Source organism: Mesoplodon mirus, assembly GCF_964341445.2.
Source record: "Mesoplodon mirus genome assembly, chromosome: 8".
Lineage (NCBI taxonomy): Eukaryota > Metazoa > Chordata > Mammalia > Artiodactyla > Ziphiidae > Mesoplodon > Mesoplodon mirus.
In genome coordinates, this window is record NC_138984.1 from 324,715 (window position 1) to 343,216 (window position 18,502).

The 18,502-nt window shown below is 57.0% G+C and overlaps 1 protein-coding gene across 1 annotated transcript in view; it reads right to left on the bottom strand.

Moving 5' to 3' along the window:
- FARP2 (FERM, ARH/RhoGEF and pleckstrin domain protein 2) overlaps positions 1-18,502 on the bottom strand; it is a 95,682-nt gene that overhangs the window by 1,958 nt on the left and 75,222 nt on the right. The window contains exons 29-40 of the mRNA XM_082631310.1: positions 15,697-15,857; positions 11,720-11,809; positions 11,207-11,340; positions 10,731-10,823; positions 9,745-10,445; positions 8,778-8,908; positions 5,615-5,683; positions 4,954-5,043; positions 1,962-1,982; positions 1,687-1,769; positions 724-842; positions 340-500 (exon numbers count right to left, since the gene is read on the bottom strand). Coding sequence (XP_082487436.1) covers positions 340-500; positions 724-842; positions 1,687-1,769; positions 1,962-1,982; positions 4,954-5,043; positions 5,615-5,683; positions 8,778-8,908; positions 9,745-10,445; positions 10,731-10,823; positions 11,207-11,340; positions 11,720-11,809; positions 15,697-15,857 — 1,853 coding nt within the window. The remainder of the gene's footprint in view (positions 1-339; positions 501-723; positions 843-1,686; positions 1,770-1,961; positions 1,983-4,953; positions 5,044-5,614; positions 5,684-8,777; positions 8,909-9,744; positions 10,446-10,730; positions 10,824-11,206; positions 11,341-11,719; positions 11,810-15,696; positions 15,858-18,502) is intronic.

The following is an 18,502-nucleotide window of genomic DNA, read 5'->3' on the forward strand; positions in this document are numbered from 1 at the left end:
AGGGCCAGTCCGCAGTCTTGCAGGCCCCAGCGAGCTGGCCACGCTCCCCGCTCCCCCCACCAACCGTTGTCAGGACCCACCTGCGCTCCTCGCCTGCTCTGCTGGTCCCTCCCCTGGCTTCGGCGGAAGCTCAGGACAAGTGAAGGCAGAGATGGCCCGGGCGCAGAGGCCGCTCCCGGTGAGGGAGGCAGCCATCCCGGGATCCCGGGGCGACGGGCCCTTCAGAGAGAGCTCCTGATGGCGCCCTCCCGGCCCCGCCCACCCGGGCTGCTCTCCCCTGCCACCGTGGACCCCGGGTGCCCCATCAGCCCACACAAGCAGGGTCTCCAGTGGCCGCACCTCGACGGCCGCGCTGCAGTCGGCCCTGGAGATGCTGGTGGTACGGTCCCAGCACACGTGCATGGCGGTGCTGGCCCGGTGCTGGCCCGGCCCCCCTGAGGAGCAGCGGGCCCCATGGGTGTCGTCTTCCGACTCCTCCAGAGAGACCTCGTCGGAGGGCCCTGGGGGAGAAGTCAGCCCCTGCTCAGAGGAGACGGGACCCCCCCGCCCCCGGCCAGCAGCAGGCAGGGAGCGAGACCACGCGATGCTCCTGCCAGAAGAGCTCCCGCCCACCTGAAATGTCCCTCGTGGATGGAGAGCACGTGGGCCCAGCGGGCTGCCCATGACCAGGGTGACACCCACGGGAAAGTTTCCTTGTCTCCTGGGGGCCCGGCCAGCACTCACCACGGGGAAGGGGGCACAGTACGCTGCCTGGCAGTGCCAGGGCCGTGTCGGCGCTGCTCTTGGCTGCATCGATGGCAGCATTCAGGTCCCTCATCCACTTTTCTTTCTCCAGCTGGGTGCTGCGGGGCAGGGCCGAAGCTCAGCCGCTGGGCAGGGCCCACAGGCGGGGCTCCCCACCGCGCCCCCTCCCACCGGAGGGCAGAAGGTCAGGGTGCCTGCTTCCCCCTCCTGTGCCCTGTCCTTCGGGTCCAGAGGGCTGTCAGGATGCTGCTGGAGGCCCAGCCTGCATGTGTCACGCTGGCACGGGGGTGCTCTACGTGGTACTTTGTTCCGGGAACGGGTTTTTAAGTCTCTGGGGCTGTGAAACTGAACTATGAGATTGGGTCCTGGATCATAATTAAGCTGCCAGGGTTTCCTGGTGGGAGTACAGTGCCCTGTGCTCTGACATCAGCCAGGACCCCGCAGGACGGGAGCTGAGAGCCAGGCGCCGCCCGCCCGGACGCAGGACGACACCTCCTTTGGAAGAAGCTGGGGACGCAGGCTCCCACAGGAGAGGGACTGGGCACAGCGTCCAGGCCGCCAGGAGCTCGGGTCGTCTTGCTGTTGACAGGGCGCGGGGAGTGGGGAAAGCGTCCGTTTGCTCCTGTGCTACGGGCCCAGTCAGCCTCCTGCTGCCCAGCTCCAGGGCGGGAGGCACGTGATGCTAGGCCTCGTTGTGGCTGCCTCGTCGGGCTCCCCCCGCTAGCCTGCCAGCCCTTCCCTTGCGCAGCCAGCAGTGTCACAGCCAGTCTCTGCGGATGGTCTCAACGGTCACAAGCTCCCACGGACAGTGAAGTTGCTCCTGTGGTCGCGTAGCTTTGAAGCAGCGCTCAAGGGGCTGTGTGTCCCCGTGACCGCGACACTCTAACAACTCAGAGGGGACCAGGGCAGCTGGGATGCGGAACGTGGGCGGAAGGCCCTTACCTGGCTGCCACCACGACTGTCTTCTGAGCGGCGTAGATGGTGAAACAGTGCGGGACAGGCCACTCATTCTCACGTTCTTCCACCTGCGGGCGGGAGAGGAGGCGGAGTGTGACCAGGAGCGGGGCTGGCGGAACCCGAGCTTGCGGCAGGACACAGGTGCTGACCAAGCCCACGCCGACTCTACGAGGGGTTACAGGAGGCACAAGGGATCCCCGCACCATGGCGCCTGCTGCCCGGGTGGGCAAGCTGAGGGCCATGGGCACCCAACTACTCACCGGTGGGTCCAGCACTATTAGCTGAAAATCAAGCACGGGAAAAAACGTTGAGCATTTTAGTTGAAAAGGGAGTTGGACAATTCATGTCTATAAAGTGGTACCAAAAGCTAACAGAGTTAGGTTCAGGCTAATCTCAGTTATAAGAGATTAAGAGAAATAACTGCAGAACAAAGTATTCCTTAATCAGACCTAAAAGCCTAGAGGAGAAACTGTCCTCTGGCCAAGTGAGCTTGTTCTAGGAATGAGGAAGGTGACTGATGGAACCCACCCTGTCACAAAGGCTAAGGGAGAAGAGTGACCATCCCCCTCCACGTGCTGAAACACGTTTGCCCAAATCCCACAGGTTATTTCTGACCATATCTCTTATATACAAACAGAAGGAAACCATGTCTTTCACAAGCCAAGAGTCACCATCCTTCCCTCCGCAGTCAGGAGCGAGGGCTGTCTGTCTGTCCCCAGGACCAGCCAGTTACAGGGACTCTGTCCAAATGACTCCAAAGTTTATTTAGAAGAATTAAATACTTGAGAAGAGCAAAGAACTGTTCAAAAAGAAGGACAAATAAAGGAAGGAACTTACCCACACAGTGACTAAGCCTTACACCACCACTCATTAGAAGAGTGTAGACTGATGTTGGGACAGACAGAAATGGAACAGAACCTTCAGAAAGAATCCAAGTGTAAAGACAAGAATTTTTTATATGATAAAGGCAGACTTTGGGATCAGTAAGAAAATGGAGGATGTAACAATAATGGGAAAATTGACTATACACGAGGAGAAAATGTTACATCCCAATCTAAAAACATCAAAACCAACAAATTTTAGGCAGATTAGGTAAAAGAGAAAAAACTGTAAGCGTATCAGTAAAGAAAGTCCCACACCAACATAATCTTGGTGTGGGAAAGACTTTCTGAGCCCGTGCCAAGGAAAGAAACCCTAAATTAGGAAAAGATGGACAGATTGACTACAGAAAAACGTCTAAGTTCACCCCTTCCACACGTATCCGTCGGGCCTCTGTGCCCGTGGCCATTCCAGGAACAAGACAAACGCAATCCCCGTCTGGAGGGAGTTTATAAACTCAGAGGTGACACTGAACTGCAGGCAAAGTGACGGGAATTACGTACCTGGAAAGCACCCGAGACCTGGAAGGGTTTAGGAGCGCTTCACAAACACCAGCAGGCCAGAGTGGCAGATGTGCCTGGTGCCTCCTGGGGGAGAGCAGAGGGCGCAGGAAGCGGCCTTGCTGGCCATCCCCGGGTCGCGGAGGACGGGGTGGATGGCCAGGGCTGCCCAAGGCTGGGACGGCACAGGCGCAGACGGGCCTGGAGGGAAGGCCACCCAGTCAGCCGCTCCCACAGCCACTCAGCAGGAATAGGGAGCCTCAGGCTCACATACACGTGTGGCGGTGTATCTCAAGGCCATGACTAAGGACGCATAGGAAGATCCAATGGTGCTGTTTCCAATTCTGAACAACTAGACGTAGCCAAAACGTCCAGTGCAGGAAGCTGGTTAAATAAACAGGCGCTCGGCGCACCAATCCACTACTCACGGCTCCTGAGCCGGTGGTAGAAGCAGAGGACACAAGAGGATGTTTGAGATGAACTGCCGAGCAAAACCAGTGCGGGTTACAAAGCAGCTTGTGGAGGGTGTTCCCCAGATGACGGCGAAATGCTGACAGCACTTACTACTGGGCAGTACAGTAATGAGTGCTTTTCACTGCACGTCTTCAGTTTTTCTCTATACTGAAGGTATAACTTTTAAAAGTATACTTTAAAACAGATGGGGTCTACTTCCAGGGATGGCAGGTGAGGTCATTCAAACTGACCCCTTTTTGCCGAGTTGGAAAAGCTGAACAAATGTTACAGAGACACCTGCGGAGGCTCTGACGCTCTCTGGAAGGCGGTGCAGTGCCCAGGGTGCGGATGGTGGGGAGAAGGGCCAGACGCCACGAAGGAGAAAGGGGCGAGGACGGCGCTGACGCTTTGGGAATTGGGAACTGGACAGGGGTCGGACCCCACCCGTCCTACACCTGGATGGGGCCTGGCAGGGCTGCAGGGAGAGGTGCTCACTGCGTAAGATGTTCTGGAGAAACAGCACATCTTTATAGCAAAAACCTGAACTTGGCCTCCTATCTCTGCTGTTCCCAAAGATGGGTTCCAGGCCGAGTCTAGGTTTACACTCAAGGGGGAGTCTCTCCATGACCTTTAAGGCCACAGAAGGCACCACGGAGGAGAAGACAGACCGCATCACATTAAGACGAAGAATTCCTGCTCATCAGAGACAACGTTAACGCGCCACGCGGCACTGAGACGGTGGGGATGCGGACACGCCCTGGCGGCATGTGGTGTGGCCAGAGCATGAGGTGCGGCCCAGGCCCTCCAGAGCTCTGAAGACAGAGCTTGTGCCTCTTCACGGGGTGGAGGTCAAGGGGCAAACGAGGCCACACAGCACGACTCAGTGGAGGTCACCGGGATCTTCCCTGAGGCCAGTCCTGACCTGCAGCCCGCCCTCTCTTTAGCGGTGGTGGTATCTGTTTTACCGTTTTAAAGCTGTGTGTGTGTGTGAAATAACTAATTATGATGCCAAAAGAAACCAAAATCCTCAGCATAAAAGAGAGAAGTATAAAATCAAGGAAGTGAAAACTCTACAGTCTTAAGAATTAGGGGTCCAGCTTTCTCTTTTCAAAGCTGTGTCAGCACCCAACCCCTCCAGCAGCACGGTGGCCCCGGCGCCCGACCCGGGTTTTTCATGGAGCCTCCCACCAAAGGACAGGGCTCCCTGGGAGGAGTAGGTGGGTTCCTGGCGGAGCTGGGCCTTGTCCTGCAGGGGCTGGTGGCCTTGGTCAAGAGGCCCTGGAGGGGCTGCAGGTGGGGCTGTCTGAGCACCAAGAACAGTAGCCATAACAGGGTGAAAAGGCATGAATAGCCCAGCAGGTGCTGCTATGTGGCGCGGCCCCAACCACCGGTCCGGACCCGCCCGGCGCCGGGCACTCACCAGCATGCCGCGCAGCGGAAGGAGTCCCCGGATCCGGAAGTGGCTGGTCCCCGAGGCACCTCTGCTTGTGTACAGCAGCATGTCTGAGAACTGAGGGACCAGAAGCTTTAGATAAATGAATTCTAAAAACAGGCAACAAGGATTCAACATCTTATCAGACCAACTTCAACTCCAAGGACCCTGTGTGCTTACGCAGTTTGCTGGAGGTTTCTGGCAGAAAAGGGATTTTTGTTCCATTCATACAGTCATTGTGACCAGGGGTGACCAGTAACCATATGGGCCAGCAGACCTCTTGGCCAGCGGGAGGCGGTGGGGGGCTGGTCCTGAGAGTCACCCCCACCCAGGAAGGCTGGGGTTTGAATCCACTAGCTGGGCACGAGGAAGGGAGCTGACAAAAGGGGACCTGCTGGCAGCAGGGACTCGCTGGGAGAACCTCTGGGCTCATGAGTAAGGAAGGCCCTGCGGGCTGACGCTGGCACGAGCAGAGCGGTCCTGCAGCCGCAGGAGTGTGGATTTTTCTACCTTCTGGCTTTTGCTCATCCTGCAGATAGGTGCCCAGAACCCAGAATAAGGAAGGTGGCAGGCCCGGGAGTGTTTCTGCGACCCTCTCCTGGCTCCTGACAATGAGGCTGCCCGCCTGGACCGTGCCCATCGCACCTACCAGAAAGAACATCCTCTGCTGAAGGCCCTTCCTGGTGAGCTTGTGGAGGCAGCCCTCGCGGATAAACTCCTGCAAGACACCATCGGGGTCCCTGTGTGCTGGCCGAGGGCACCTCAGCAGATGGCACATCACCCTCCACGCTCCCCCGAGCCCCTCACAGGCCCCTTCGGGCCCTTCCGCGGTGCCCTCCTGCCCAGATAGATGCCTGAGGACCCACCGTGCCGCTCCAGCCTCCCTCCCATCCGCTCCCCTCGGTCACCCGCATCCCGTTTGGTGTCTGTTAACTCGGTGCCCGGTCTCTGAGCTCCCACAGGCTGGCTGTGCTGAGAGCCGGCACACAAGGCAAAGGGCATGGTTGAGGGGCAGCTTCTGGAAGGTTCCACCATGGAGATGACGTGAGTTCAGCTTTGAGAAAAGCTGGGCGGGGCAGCTTGAGAACGGGAGGGAGGAGAACAGGACACCTGGTTCCCACCAAATGTCACAGGGGACTTGTCAGCGGCCGCCCTGGCGCTTGAGCAGAGGATTCCTAAGGCCAGGAAGGTGCTACGGCCCAGAGTGAGACCCTCCAGTGGGCTGAGGCTCAGTGGGAGCCCCCCGGGTCCCGGGCAGCCCTCTCCCGCCGGGACTCGGGGCTCCCCTCACTGCCGGGCCAGGCCCCGCACCTGCCTCCGGGGCACAGATGTCCGACATCCCTAACCGCCTACGCCCTGGCTGAAGCACCGTCCCGGGGGCCCCGAACAGTCCGCTTTGGACTATTTCTGGGGACTCTTCTACCGTCTGCTGTTCTATCAGACAAACAGCACGGCTGGTGCCCCAAGAACACCCCAGCCTTACAGCCCTCAGGTGACCTGAGCAAGGGCCCGGGGAGGAGAGCCCACCCAGTAACCCTCACGGACACAGAGAGATGAGGAACCAGCCCCAACCCAAGGGACAGCCCTGCAGGAGGAGGAGGGCGGCCCCCAGCCCTCTCTGGGCCGCAGCTGGCAGGCCTTCCTGCATCGTCGCAGGGCCAGCTCCGCCGCTCCCCAGAGACCCCAGCCCTTGGGGGTGTGCTCCCCGAGGTCCCGCCTCCTCGATGCTTGGCAGTGCTCACCCTCGGGGCCTCGTCACCCACCTTCAGTTCACAGCCCTGCTCTTCGACCCTGCGCTCAGATAACTGGGGTGGGCTCGTCTCTGACTGATGCACGCATTTCACTCGGGGAGGCCAGGAACCCCGGGGGTTAAGGCAGGACTCGGAGACCCTGACTAATAGCAGCGGTGACGGCAGCGAGGCCGCCCCGGGTAGCCCGCCCCTGCCCCTGCTCTATGTGGCTGCTCTTGTTTATCTGCCCCTCTGGTGACAGCTTCCTGGGGCCACCATCTGTAAGTCACTGCGTGGGGCATTCAGAGAAACAACGACGTAACAAGAGCCCTCCCACCTCCCAGGAACTCCCAGCCAGGAGCACCCCTGGGAGCCGTCAAGGAGGGAGAGGAAACGGGGCTCTCCTGGCTCCCAGCCAAGGCCCTGCTCCAGGAGGGCAAAACCTTCCTGGCTGTTTCAGTCTTGTTTCTTTGAGCTCATGGTCCCAGTACCTTTCTTCTAACAAGGCTAACGCAAAACAGGATTTATACACCCACGCTCCAATACTCTTACGTTTGTGCTGAGACAGGAACATCCCTGTGCAACCCTTTGTTTTCGGGATCTTAGTTCCCTGACCAGGGATCGAACCTGCGCCCCCTGCATTGGAAGCACGGATTCTTAACCACTGGACCTGTGCAACCCTTAAAACAATTTTCTTTTGTTGACAGTACTGAGTCCAAAGCAAAAGGAATTAGTGACAGAAAGTAAGTAGCCCAGGAGACATACAGACCCATGGAATACAACTGAAGGTTCAAAAATGAACTCACACTCCATGGCCCACTGATTTTTGACAAAGGAGTGAAGACAGTTCAGCAAAGGTGTTGGGACAAGTATATATCCACTTGGAAAAGAGCAAAGTTGGACCCATACCTCACACCATACACAAAACTGAAAACGATCAGCTCTAAATGTAAGAGCTAAAACATAAACAACTTTTAGATGAAAACACAGGGGTAAATCTTCATACCTTGGATTAGGCAATAGTTTCTTAGCTATGACACCTAAAGCACAAACAACCAAAGAAAAAACAGACAAATTAGACATCAGCTAAGTTAAAAACTTTAACGTTGTAAATGATACCATCAAGAAAGTGAAAAGATAACCCACAAAATGGGAGAACATATTTGCAAGTCATATTCTGGTAAGGGTCTGGTATCCAGAGTAGATAAGGAATCTCACAACAGTAAAAACACAAACAACCCAATTAAAAGGTGGGCAAAAGACTTGAATAGGCATTTCTCCAAAGAGGGCACAGAAATGGCCAATAAACATATGAAAAGGTGCTTGATGTTAGTCACTAGGGAAATGCAAATCACAACCACGAAGAGATGCCACTATGCACCACCAGGGTGGCTAAAGTCAAAGACAAGATATGGAGAAGTCGGAACCATTCTATACCCCTGGTGGGAACGTAAAGTGGTGCAGCCACCGTGGACAACACTGGCGATTCCTCAAAATGTTAAACACAGAGTAGCCCCATGACCTGGCAATTCCACTCCTAGGTATGTACGTTTGTGCCCAGGAGAAATGAAAACACATGTTCACACAAGCACTTGTACATGACGTTCACAGAAGCACTATTCACAATGGCCGAAAAGTGGAAACCACCCAAGTGTCTATCAGCAGATGAACAGGCAACCAAAATATGGTGTCTCCAGAGAATGAACACTATTCAGGCACAAGAAGGAATGAAGCCCCAACATAACACACAACACAAATGAAGCTTGAAGACACTGTGCTGAGTGAAAGAAGTGAGACACAAAAGGCCACACACCGTGAGAGTCCATGTGTATGAAATGTCCGGAGAGAAGCCCAGAGACAGAAAGCCGAGCAGAAGCTGCCAGGGACCGGGGAGCGGGGCTGAGGGTGGCTGCTGAGAGGGATGGGGTTTCTTTTGGGGGAATGAAAATGTTCTGGAATTAGTGGTGACGGTTGCATAACCTCATGAATATACTGAGAGCCACCGAGTCACACATTTTGAATTATATCTCAATTAAAAGCAGTGAAGTAACCAGTTCACAGAACTTTCTCAAAGTCACTCACCCTGCCGGGAGCAACGAGGTTCTCTATGCCGACCAAGTCCCGCTGCAGCTCCATCAGCTTCTGGAGGTTCTCCAGCCGGACGAGGCTGTGCTGGAGTGTGGAGGTCACCTCCGTGATGGCCTTGAGGGCTTCTGCGTGGAGAGGTCCCTCAGTACAGGTGCCCGGGCAGGTGAGCTGGGGGTGGCATGGACGAAACCCTCCACCCACCGGTTTGTGACAGGAACTGACAATTTAAAGGTGGTTTTAATTCCAGGAACATTGTACTCAAACTCCTCACAGGACTGCTAGGGACAGCAAGTGTGGGTCCCTGCAGATGACCTGAAACTTGGACTCGTTCAGCCCAAACTGCTGACTAGCCAACGCTCACGCTCGGTAAAGAGAAAGGGCAGTCTTCATAAACAACTATTTAACGTTACGGGCAAAGCAGCGTCGCCCGCCCTCATTTTACCTGTGCTCCCCTTTTTTCACATTTCCCTTAAAATGCATGGAAACATTTCGGGCAATTTTGTCCCCTCCGTTTTGGCAAACACAAAACACTTGCTTTTAGGATGCAGAGGAAGGGCGCTGTCCACATCATACGGTCCGTTTTGCTCCCTGTACGTCAGAAAGTATCTGATCTATTCTCAGGACACCGGGAGACCCGCTGGAAGGAAGGGCTACCTACTCCTTCAGCTTGGACGTTCAGAGACAGACAGTGGTGACCGGGCCTGAGAGGCAGTGACTTCCTGCTCTACGTTCCTGCTGCAACTGGAAGTCAGTCCTATCTGAGGTCACAAGGATCAGGGTTTATTCCTTCGTCCCTCTCACCAAAGTCAGGAATGACAAAGCCCACGGACATGGAAGCTTCCCTCAGGCCACGTGGCCTCCCAGGGGTGCGGCTCAGCAGCAGACCACCGCCCCCCTCCCCTGGGCGCCGCGGGCGGAGGACGGGGTGCCCGCGGGGGCGGGGTGTTGGGCGCGCGCTCACCGCGGCGGTCGGCGCGGTCCTGGTCCCCGCGGTCGGGGTCCTGGCGGTCGGGGGCGCACAGGCGGTGCAGCAGCAGCCGGTAGTGACGCAGGCGCTGCAGCGGCTTCAGCAGGAAGGCGCTGAGCGGCAGGTAGCAGACCTTCTGCAGCTCGAAGTCCCGGCGCAGCGCCTCCAGCCTCCGCAGGCGCCTGCTGGCCGCTTCCAGCTCCGTCAGGACCTCGTGGAGCCTCTGGAAGTGGCGGGTGAGCGTCTGCGGGGCGGGGGGCGGCTGAGCGGCGGCCCCCGGGCCCCGCCCGCCCCTGTCTGGTCTCCCCCTACAGCGGTCTGCCTCGGTGGGCATCACAGCGGACCCGCCGGGCTGGAGGAACGCCGCCCGGCGGCCGCGCGTGCATGTGGGCCGTAAGTTCACGCCGCGCGCCTCCGCCTCCGGGACGCGGTCACCACCCGCCCCCAAAACCGGGGGCCTGGAGGCACGGCGGGGCCTCGGCGGGAAGCCTGGGGACGAGCTGGCGGCGCCCACCCCATCGGTCCCGGTCCCGCGAGAGCGCCGCCGCCCAGAGCGCTGAGGCCCCAGGAGAGGCCGGGAGCGGGAGGGAGCCCAGAAGCCCCCTCTCGGGGCGCGGGCCCAGCAGGAGCAGCTGCACCGGCCCGCGGCTCTGAGGGGAGCCTGGCCCGGCGGGACGCAGCCCTGGGGGAGCGCTCTTCATCCTGAGGAGAGCGTGTCGGGACGAGTGCCGGCCGGCGGCGGCGGCGGCGGCGGCTCCCAGAGGCCCTGCCCTGAGGGGGGCGTGTCCCGAGGAAGCGCTGCCCCCGTGGAAATAACGCTCGGAGGGGAGCGCGGGCTGACCTGTATGCCGTCCTCTCGGGACGCTGAGCTTCCTGAGGGGAAAGCTGCCCTGACTTGTGCATCATTCTCGGGGAAACACTGTCCTGACCAGGAGGCTGGCGTCCACACGGCCAGCTGCTAGGTCGAGAGCCGTGCGCACACCCGCGCTACCTTTAACTGAAGCATGTTGCTGAGCAGGACGTCCCCGATTCGTCGGTGGTCGCCTGTGGCCTGGGCACTGGAAGACCCCTCCCTGGAGTGGAGACGGACAGACACGGTCAAAACCTCGCGACAGCGTGTGAGATACGCTTCGCTTGCTGCCAGTGCCATGGTGGGTCCCGGGCTCAGCAAGAATAGCACCGAGAGGCTCTGAGGGCGAGGCCACACTTGACAGAGGCAGTTGTCACATCTCGGCCATCCTCGAACTGGTGCTGACCAGGCAAAAAGGGGTCTTTTAACCTGCATCTGTCCTCTCCTCTGGAATAGGGTGAATGCAAGTGATGTTACCTATGGACTAAGGCTGTCTCGGTGACATAGGGGCCCTTGCGAATTCGCTAGGAAGCTGGGGAGCCCCCGCGCACACCGGGGGTAACGTGGGCGGGGCTGCCTGCGGGGCGCCGGGACGCAGGGCGTTACCAGAGCGCCAGCCTGTGCTCCACCTCGCGCAGGAAGCCTCTGTGGAACTCATAGATGGGGTCGATGTTGGAGAAGAGCAGGGTCGTCAGGTCCGCAGGCATGGCGTCCGCCTTGACCACAGCGCTCCGGAACCACTGCCGGGAGAGCTCAGGGTGACCAAGGGGCCTGGCCCCTGACGACACTCAGCACCGAGCCCGGAGCCCCCACGAGGACAGCTCAAGTCAGTGCCACAGCTGACCAGCCAGTTTTCACAACAGAAGAAAGCAGTTCTGGGTGAAAAGCTTCAAAGGGATATATTCCCAGGTTCACAAAAAATCGGACCCAATATTCTGACCTGACGTAGACATGTTTTAAGGCAGATATATTTAACAGAACATGTACACATGCACACACACGCAGGTCTCACGATGGCCAAGAGCCATTTCTCGGGGGGGGGGGCGGGATCCTGTGTCTCTGGCCCAGATTTAAGAAGTATTAAGAAAATCAAAGCAACAAAGGACTTAGGTTTCATACCACGGTAATAACTTCTAAATCTTTCAGGTATGTTCGCTCTGTAGCAAGAATCTCCTTTGCTATGAAATAGGCCTCGTCCGCGGGCGCACACTGCAAGAAGTACAGACAGTGTGAGCGTGTGTCAGCCAGCCACGTCGCCGATGGTCCTAACGCTCCATCTCTTGTGCTTAAGTTAATGCTGTCACGTGATCTTCACGTGCACGTCCTGAGAGGGTCACTTCTAAGTAAAGATATAAGCCCCGCTGTATCTCCCCCAGATGTTTTTCTCATTTTATATTATCCTTTTTGAGAAAAGAATTGCTGTTTAAACAGCAACATACAGTGACGCTAATTACTCGTTTTGTGATGAAATTACTGTTCAGATATCACTCACAGGACTGTAGCTGCTTAACACACAGATACGGGCACACCTTAAGAGATATAGCGGGTTGGGTTCCAGACCACCACAATAAAGCAAATATTGCAACGAAGTGAGTCACATGAATTTTTTTGGTTTCCCAGTGCATATAAAATTACATTTCCCCCATACTGTAGTCTATTAAGGGTACAACGGCCTTGTGTCTCCCCCCCCCACCCTTTTTTTTTTTTTGGCCATGCTGCACAGCTTGCGGGATTTTAGTTCTCTGACCAGGGGTTGAACCTGGGGCCATGGCAGTGAAAGCACCAAGTCCTAACCACTGGACCGCCAGGGAACTCCCACATTATGTCTAAAAAAACAATGTACTTACCTTAATTAAAAACTTCTTAATTGGGACTTCCCTGGTGGTGCAGTGGTTAAGAATCTGCCTGCCAATGCAGGCGACACGGGTTCGAGCCCTGGTCCAGGAAGATCCCACATGCCACGGAGCAACAAAGCCCATGCGTCCCAACTACTGAGCCTGCGCTCTAGAGCCTGCGAGCCACGACGACTGAAGCCCGCGCGCCTAGAACCTGTGCTCCGCAAGAGAAGCCACTGCGATGAGAAGCCCACGCACCCAAACAAAGAGGAGCCCCTTCTCCCCACAACTAGAGAAAGCCCACGGGCAGCAACGAAGACTCAATGCAGCCAAGACAAGACAAAACAAAACAAACAAAACAAACTAACTGCTACAACTACTAACCGTCATCTGAGCCCTCGGTGAGCGGCAGTGGTAACATCACAGCTCACTGACCACAGACACCACAACAATCATAATAATAATGGGAAAGTTGGAGGTATTGTGAGAATTATCAAAATGTGACACAAGGTGAGCAAATACTACTGGAAAAAATGGTGCTGGCAGACTTGACACAGGGTCACCACAAACCTTCCATTTGTAGGAAAAAAAAAAAAAGGCAGTATCTGCAGAGCGCAATAATACGAGGTCTGCCCATGCATGAATGTATGTGATTATAAACAGTTAAGCCTAACTCACAGGAAAGCCATTAAAATTGCCAAGCGATGTACGTTTTATCTGTGCCTGCAGTTAGAGCCCGAGGCTGGCTGACGTGGCCCAGCCCCGGGGCTCTTAAACCTGCGACAGGGCCGCTGACCATCCGCAGGGGCCACAGGCAGGTCAGCGGTGGCAAGACCCTCAGGAGCGGGAAGGGCAGTGAAGCACAGGCCTCGTGCCCGCCTGGGCCGGGGGCTGTGTCGTATCCCCGCAGGCCCCACCCCACCCTGAGCACACCTCAGATAGCTGCCTCCGCCTCAGTCAAGGTCCCGGTGCATGGCCTCTCCTCCACTCTCTCCTACCTGGCGGACACCTGGTCCTGCTCCGTCCCCGCACGCTCGCCCCGCTGCTCTTCCCGGGGCGGAGGATTTAGGGCCGACCCTCCCACGTCCACCATGCCAACAGGCACCTGGGACGTGCCCAGGAACAGAGGTCCCTGCCCTCGAGCTGACGGCCTCCCAGGCAAGAAAGCAACAGGCAGGAAGCAACTCCAGCTACCGGGGAAGTGACCCAGCCGGGCAGCAAAGCGCACAGGACAAAGGGAGCAGGTGGGGTGGAGGCTGGCAGGACAGACGGCTGCCTCCTAGAGAGGGTGGGGCCGGGCAGCTGGGCGGTGGGGGCCAGTCCAGAGGTCAAGGATGGGGGGCTACAAGGTAGCCAAGTGGTCACCGGCAGGGTGGGAAGGCAGGGTGTTTGGGGCCTATCTGAGCACATCGTGGTACGCGGGGCCCAGGATGTGTCTGGGGGCCGGGGCTGGTCAGGAGGCGCAGGGAAGGGCGAGCCAGGCTGAGGGGTGGTGACCCTGACGGTCAGGGTCCGGGTGGGTGGAGGTGGCGAGTCGGCCGAGGGAAGGAGTGCGGCAGGGCGAGGGTCCGAGTCTGCAGGTGACCCGTTTGGGGAGGAAGGTGGGGCCGGGTTTGCACCGTGGGGTCTGAGACTTCTCCTCAGGGCCCTGGGGAGTTTAGGGAGGTCGCGGCAGCAGAGGCCGCTCCTCCTGTGTGTCCCGGAGGCCACTGCTACAGCAGCCGCCCCCTCAGCCGTGGGGACACCAAGAGGTTCCACCTGACCCTTCACAGCCTGTCCTGCTGTCCTCCCTCTGGGACTTGTGTGTGGAGCGTCCGCGGGCTGCTTCTCACGCCAGCTTTTCCCACACCACTGGCAGCCACACGGTCCCATGGCATGTCCTGGTATCCCGCCCCGGACACCTGCAGGCCGCCTTTCCAAACTTCATGCTCGTCAATTCTTTCTTTCTGGGCTTTGTGCTATTAAAAAATGACTTCTTCAAATCCACTGAAAAATCACTGAGCTTGTGTGCTCAGTGAGCTCTCTGGGGTCAGAGCTGCCCCAAGAGGCCCACGGTCCTGGTCTGGGAGGCTTCGGCCCTCCCTGCCCTGATCTCCCTGTGGCCGAGCGTCCTGGCTCTGGTCCGGATTGCGGACACATCGCATGCGCGCTGCCAGTGAGCGTTTCCTGCCTGGGTCCCCACTGAGGCCCGAGACCAGCTCCTCTTCCCGGGGCGGGTGAAGGTGCCCAGAGAGACGCTCGGAAACAACCACGGCAACATCACTGCTGAGGGCACAGCAGGTGCCAAGGGGACTCCAGCAGCAGAGCGGGCAGCAGCAGCTCATGGGTGGCCAGCCTGGGTAGCCAGGGCCAAGCCCTGATTTCCAGAGCAAAGAGCACCTCTTAGGAAACTCAGTGGAGAGAAAGCAAAACAGCTGCTGCTCTGCCAGCCATACCAGCAAGCAGACCTGTCCGCAGGCCCCAGGTCAGGGCAGAGGGAGAGGCCCTGCTTTGTCCCCACAGAGCCCCAAGCCTGGTGCCCACACACAGACAGGGAAGCAACCCCACCTCCCCTTTCAGGCCCTCCCAATACTGTACATCCCCACCAATTTCTATTAAAAAGGAGAAACAGCACAGTAAGTGGGAGACACAGGAAGGAGGAGGGATTCCAAGAAGCAAGCTGGTGCACGGGCTCCGAGGGAGGGCTGGGCAGGGCAGCCCCCCACCAGGGCAGTCCCCGCCCCACGCCCCACCAAGCTGGGCAGTCAGATGCCGACGCGGGAGCCCAAGGCCTGGCCAGCTGACGCCAAGGCTCCCAGGACCTGCCAGGGGAGTCATCAGGAAACCTGCAGGTCTCCCAGCGTGCATCTGGGGGGCCGGGGCCTCGCTGGCGATGCTTCAGGCTGTGGCCTCACCAGCGAGCGGGCACGTTTCTCTGCCTGGTCCGTGGCGCTCTGCCTACCGACCTCGCTCTTTCCCCGCGAGTCCACATGCCCAGCCCCTGGGACGCACCTCTAGAACGCCTCAGCCCCCAGCCCCACGGCCTCGCCTGACCCCCAGGCCTCCTCCCAGCAAAGCGGGGAGGCTGAGGCCCCCAGGTCCCCGGGATCCAGCCCCGCACTTGGAACCTACGGGCGCCAGGAACGTGAAAGGAATGAGGAGGCCCGTCTTGGCACAGAGGGACCCCGAGCGCCCCGGAGGTGGTGGGAGGGTCTCAGGACTGGGGAACCCCCAGCCCCTGCTGCCCAGGCCCCCAGCAGCAAGCCCCCCGGGGGCGCCCACCTTGTGTCTCAGCTCCTCCTGGTCGTCCATCCTGGCTCCGCCAGCGTCGCTGAGGACGGGGCTCAGCAGGGGAGAGGAGCCCTGCTCGGCTGGGCCCAGTGGGCTCAGGCTCGGTGGGGTCTTCTGGGTGGAGGGAAGCTGAGGACTCTCCACGGAAAGGCCTGGAAGTGAACGGGCGATGGAGCGAGAGATGAAGAAGGGCAGACCCGAGGGACAGCACCTGCTACCAGGCCCTTCCGGGGACATGCAGGCCTCAGTGTGACATAACGCAACGGTGAGAACAGGTGCCAAGTGAGAGCCCGCTTCCCCAGAGAACCTCCAGGGCAGCTTGGCCCAGGGCTCTGGGTTCCCGGGGAAGATGCGGCCACGAGAGAGCCCACGGGGAGGAGGGTGCACACGTAAGAGGCCAAACTGAAGCTGACTTATCTGGAAAAGAACGTGTATTCTGAGGCCAAACTCATTAACCATTCACTTAAATAACTGGATCACGCTCGTCATACTGTTTTCTACTTCCTTGAATTGTTTGTTAGCAAGGATTTTATTCTGATTTCTAGAATCATACGACAAAAGTAACTCATACTTAATTTTTTCCCCTTCTGAAAATAATGTTTGCTTTTGACCAGACTGAAGCCAAAATTCTGGCCTCGTTCTATTTCATCCAACATTTTGTGATCAAGAAATTCTCTTTTCTATTTAAAGAAATCCTCAAAGGTTTATTTCTGATGTTTTTCTATGAGAGATTAGTAACTATTAAATGCCACATTTGAAAGTTACTTTAAAGCAGTTTTAGAGAAGACGTTTAACTGTTCAAAAGCAATTTAAGATAGAAATTTACCTTGAGTTTATAAATGTATAGCATTTTAACACCCAAACTACCATTATCTCTGAGTATGATTATTAAGTCAGTTTACAAAACGCTAGAAGTAACACAACGGGTTTCAAAACGAGATCCGTTCACACCGTGATTGGGGACCAAATGCAGTTGCCCACGGTGACCAGTTTACAGACTCAAAACTTGGTTTATTCAGCCTAAAGCGTGAAGTGTGTAGGAGGCAGGCTGGTGCAGAGAGCTTCCTGCTGGCCGGGCTGCCACACACAAGCCCCTGCAGCCCTCCACCGTGGCCTGAGGGCAGGAGGGAGCCCTTATTTTCACATTGACAAGTTCAGAGCTCTGGGAAGCTGGGACCCCACCCAGGGCTTCTGGGGATGGGCTACCAATGCCGGATAGCAGAGCTCTCCTCTGGGATTCTCACAACCACACAGATTTAAGACACAGAGAAACGTTCACTGACATTAGAAAACCTGGACAACGTAAAAACGTGAAATTATCGGAACCAGTTTTATTAAAATCTGCTTTTATTACACATTTAAAATAAGCTAAGCCACCTTAAAATAGCGTGCCTTGCCTACATCCCCTCCCCCGACAGGCCTGCACTGTCACTTCTGCGGGGACCAAACCGACCGAGGGCTCTGGGCCGTGCCCGAGGCACGGCTCCTTTGACTGCAGAAGAGGCTCGTTTCCAGGCTGAGCTGTTTAGGATCACACTCCAAGGTCCGCTGTGTCCTTAAGTGGCCCGGAATTGCGTAATGAGACACCTTTACACAGTGAAAACTCAGAAAAGATGTAGAAGCTACTAATAAGCTGTCTACTTATTCTTCCCAGGCACGTTGCTCAGGGTATGAGAACCAAGACGCTCACCCTCGCTGGTTCTGAGAACAGGTCCACAGGGTGACCCTCGCGTCCTCCCGCCCCGCACAGCGCCCCCGCCCGACAGAAAGCTACCAGTGCAGAGTTTACCACAGAGTTCTTGCAAAACCTGCCTTTATTTTTACACAGCAGAAGGTGACAGGTGAGGAGGTGGTGTTAGCTCTGAAGCCTCCCGTGACAAGGCTGCAGACAGGCCTAGCCAGGGTGGGCTCGGGGGCTGACAAATGGGCTGACGAACGGGAGACCAAAGCCCAGCAAGTGACCCCCTCGGGGCAAACAGCTTGTCTGGAATTAACTGTTTTGGTTCTAGGGAGGTTAAAGGCCATCATTTGATATTATCATTGTAGACAAGGCTGCCCTCACATCTGCAGGTTCCACATATGAAGACTCAATCAATGAGGACAGAATATATCGGGGGTGGGGGGAAACGTTCCAGAAAGGCCCCAAAAGCGATACTTGAATTTGCCGCTCTGGCAGCTATTTATACAGCATCTTACACTGTATTTACAACTATTCACAGAGCATTTACACTGGATTAGGTGTTGTACCTAACGCAGAGATGATTTAAAGTATCCGGGAGCATGTGGGTGGGTTGTATGCAAATACAACGCCATCTCACTTAAGACTTTCCTGTCAGGGGTTCTGATATCTGTGGGGTCCTGGAACCAATCCCCCGTGAATACCAAGGGACAACTGTACTTATTACTTCACAAAAATTGTCAACTCACAATTTAGTGACTTGATTAAAAAGCACCACAAACAGACATTAAACATTTGTTTTTATTAAATCTGTCAGCCGCATCAAAACATAATACATCATACCTTCATCAAATTCTCTCCACACAGACGCTACTGGATGAAGCGAATCAACCTGCGAGGAGCTGTTTCCAAGCAAGTGGCAGTAAACGAGGCTGCGGGAGTGTGCGGGCTGCTGCCTCTCTGTTGTGATGCCAGTGACGCGCGGGCCCTACGCCCAGAGCGCGCCCGTGGGGCCGTGGCTCTGCCGGCCACTTCCAGGAGCGGCCGGGGCGCGTGAAGGCTGCTCTGGACCATGTGGTGGCGTGACAGGCTCTGACCTTAGAAAGCCCTGTCCACGTG